This window comes from Scardinius erythrophthalmus, assembly GCF_964197995.2.
Source record: "Scardinius erythrophthalmus genome assembly, chromosome: 15".
In the NCBI taxonomy this organism is placed as follows: Eukaryota; Metazoa; Chordata; class Actinopteri; order Cypriniformes; family Leuciscidae; genus Scardinius; species Scardinius erythrophthalmus.
In genome coordinates, this window is record NC_138235.1 from 1444684 (window position 1) to 1448452 (window position 3769).

Here is a 3769-nt window from a genome sequence, read left to right on the forward strand (position 1 = left end):
TGAGTTGGAGCTGGTTGGAGCTAAACTGTGCAGAGCTGTGGCCCTCCAGGAACTGAGTTTGAGACCACGGTGCTAGAGGTTTTGGTGCCAAACCGAATCCTGTTGTCTTTGGTTGCCGACCACACTGCTCGAGTCGGTGTGATTCAACACTCCACCTGCACTCTTCTACCAGTTTACTTTACGAAGAACACTGTGTGCAGTCAACTTCAGTTGGCAAAACAGAAGTTTACTCATTCCACTAGTGTTGGTCCAACATTATTTTCATTAGTTTTAAATGAAACTTGATAGAAAGAGGAAATGCTGATTAGGAAAGGAGACTTTTATGTGATGATGTATGCTGCTTTACACCGTGTCCTAACCAGAGGCGATGCGATAAGATTCCAGCGACAAATGATGTGTCTGTCCACACTAGACACGACGCGACTGCGAGATGCGTCAAAATCAATCAAAACCCACAGCCAATCAGAGCAGCGTGTGGGCAGAGTCAGCCAATCAGAACAGCGTGTGGGCGGAGTCAGCCAATCAGAACAGCGTGTGGGCGGAGTCAGCCAATCAGAGCAGCGTGTGGGCAGAGTCAGCCAATCAGAGCAGCGTGTGGGCAGAGTCAGCCAATCAGAACAGCGTGTGGGCGGAGTCAGCCAATCAGAGCAGCGTGTGGGCAGAGTCAGCCAATCAGAGCAGCGTGTGGGCAGAGTCAGCCAATCAGAGCAGCGTGTGGGCGGAGTCAGCCAATCAGAGCAGCGTGTGGGCAGAGTCAGCCAATCAGAACAGCGTGTGGGCGGAGTCAGCCAATCAGAGCAGCGTGTGGGCAGAGTCAGCCAATCAGAACGGCGTGTGGGCGGAGTCAGCCAATCAGAACAGCGTGTGGGCGGAGTTTCGCGGCACCAGAGAGTAATCTTGACGGCACTCTCAAGAAAATGGATAAGTAGCTACATAATCAAATTCACAAATATTACACCATTTAAACATTATTAAAAATACATAGGCTGAGTTACTAAAACAATATTTGTCAAAGAATACACTTGTTTGTTCACAGTTTTAACGTTCTTGTTTCCATTTGTTTAATTTGAAGATCTGAGGTGAATTATCCACTGTTGCTTTTACAGCCTCAAAGCTGGAGCACTAAATGATGTTCAAAGTCATTACACGCTTTTAACATTAAATAAAGCACATAAACAGCACCTGAGATCATCATCGCCACACTTTGTGTTTGTTGTTCCAGCGCGACGACACAGAAAAATAGAATCCGTTTCTAAAGCAGAATCGTCGCGGCTGGTTAGGACACACACACTCTGATTAACATGGAAAATAACCTTTATCGTGCGCCGCGTGTAGTTAGGACACGGTGTAACTTAATAACAGCAAATTATGTTTTCTAACAAAGAGTTATGATTTGTATTTCTCTCTCTGGGAAATGGTGGCTTTCTTGGCAGGAATTCTCTCAGGTGAAGTGTTGTGCTCTTACCGCCGTGTGCTTTCTTGTCCCGGCAGGAGCTGCTCACAGTGTTAGCGGAGTATCCGTTCTTCGTGCGGGACCGCGGCTGGTCTTCCTGCAGTCCCCAGCGGAGCGCGCGTCTGTACGGGCTGCAGTGCCGTCAGCTCAGCGCCGGGGACGTGTGTCTGGCTCTGACTCCCACACCCGCTCCGAGCGGGCCGGCGGAGATGCCCCCCCCCCGCACACCCGTCCCAGCGCCGGCGCCACCGCCAGAGCCGCCGCGCACACGCAAGAGACGCTGGTCCGCCCCCGAGCTGCCGCCCGGAAGCAAGACTAGCACCCATTTACCTCAAGGCTCCAAGCTCGAGAGACGACAGTGATGTCTCCGGTGGACTTCACTCCGCGGGAAGGTTTAGCAAATGATTATTGGTAACCTCATAGATACAGCCGGACAGCTATTACGGTCCTCTCATATTACACCTGATTTCAGAATGTAGAACAACACATGCTAGCGAATCCCAAAATGCACAATGAGACAATCAAAAAATCACTTACTCGTGATGCCATGCACCTTTCAGTTATGCTAATCTCAAGCCTCTTTCTGCAGGGTATGTCGTTTCAATCAGTATTATAACAAGCCAATGCTCCGGGATGGAAAAAAAAGTACACGATTATATGAGAATATATCATTACAAGTGATCTGTGAATATGCTAAACGAAATAGTCTACTGTTATTTTGGTAATGCAGTCTTGTTTCACGCTTATGAACTGCGTTTGTACCTTCAGTCCAGCAGGCAAGCTGAATGTAAAGCAGCCTTCAGCCAAGCTTTCAGTGTGGGGACAACATGCTAGTTCACTTTAGCATTACACAGTCCAGCCTGTCTTACCCAGGGAAGAGACACTAATGATGGACTGAAACCAAACTCACACACGACCCTGGGCCTGGTGTTTTTAAAGAGCGATGGTGCTAATGACACATCAGAGAAGTCCTGTGGGGATCTGTGGGGGGAATGACAGAAATCTAGTGTTTTGAACTCAGATACGGGTATATCTACTCTTGATTAAGCACACTCTATCACTTTATTTTTCTCGGATTTATTTTTTGTTGTTGTGGTTTCTCAAAATATATTTGCTGTTAGATTTTTTTCTTTATAAATGTTCTAAATGCTCTAAAATTGTATATTTTTAAAGTTGTGAGACAGTAATACAATGTTGGCTAGAAATAAAAGAACGGCTTTCTAGATTTATATCGCAAGGATCTAATTCCATTTTTAGCATCGCAATGAAACGACAAATGAAAGCGGTACCATCGACGGAATATTCTGAATTATGGTTTCATGAGGTCAGAGAGTCGAGACCTTCAGAAGCATCGTACACACGTCCAAGTGCTACTCTATGTCAATGGAAAAGTTAAAATGTTAAATTCAAAACTCTGGCTTGGAGCAGAAATCAGGCCACAGTGAAAAGTGAAATCAGGCCTGGATTTGTTTTTAAAGAATAAATGTAATCCATTAATTCCACACCTTCAAATGTAATCTGCTCAAAATATATCATGTCTTATTCAAAATAAGTGCCTCCTCAAGAGAGTACGGGAGTTCGGTCTCTGTAAACCCCTTCTTCCCACGAGCCTGCTCTGCTCTGATTGGTCAGATGGCCTAGTGTGTTATGATTGGTCGACAGCTTACAACGTGTGTCGGAAACATTTCAGCTCTTCCTCAGCGATTGATACACAGAGATACAAACGGTGACAATGGCGCCGGTTTCTCTGTATCTATCCCAGCGCAAGTCCTCATCTTTGTAGCACATCCGACCTGGACCTGCAGTGCAGAACACAGCGTCTTCTCGACATGAACAACGGCACGAAACTCCAGTCTCAGATACTACAGTGTTCGAGGGTCGAAGTAGACGTCGATCGCCGGCAGCCAATGAAGATCATAGGCTTGCATTATGCAAATTGGTTTTACTGTTACTGTTTGAACAGGAAGTGAAGCTGGAATTGCTGACGACTCGTTTCGGTAGTTCTGAATCGTGCACTTTGATCTTTAAAACTTTGCAGACATTTTACATTCACAAACAGCTTCATTCCACACCGGATGAAAGGGAATATCTTAATAGGGGCATTTCAAATAAAAAGAAAATTCTCGTTGAAAGGGTAAAATAAAGATTCTTAACTTTTATTCTTGCTGTCCTTCCTCTGACCTCTGACCTCTGACCTCATCGCTGAAGGGTTTCAGGGTCAGACTGATAAACATTGCCCATACATGTATGTAATGTGACTACATCCTCTTCACTACAAGCTGTCACATTTTCCTTCTGAAATAACCAAATGATACA

General features: G+C 45.6%; 1 protein-coding gene across 2 annotated transcripts in view; it reads left to right on the forward strand.

The window, feature by feature from the left end:
• Positions 1–3611, forward strand: part of LOC308702953 (uncharacterized protein) — a 95185-nt gene extending 91574 nt beyond the window's left edge. For both annotated transcript variants that reach the window (XM_081386144.1, XM_081386145.1), the window contains exon 3: positions 1492–3611. In XM_081386144.1, the coding sequence (XP_081242270.1) occupies positions 1492–1815 (324 nt within the window). In that variant the 3' untranslated portion in view covers positions 1816–3611. The remainder of the gene's footprint in view (positions 1–1491) is intronic.
• The last annotated feature ends 158 nt before the right edge of the window (positions 3612–3769 follow it).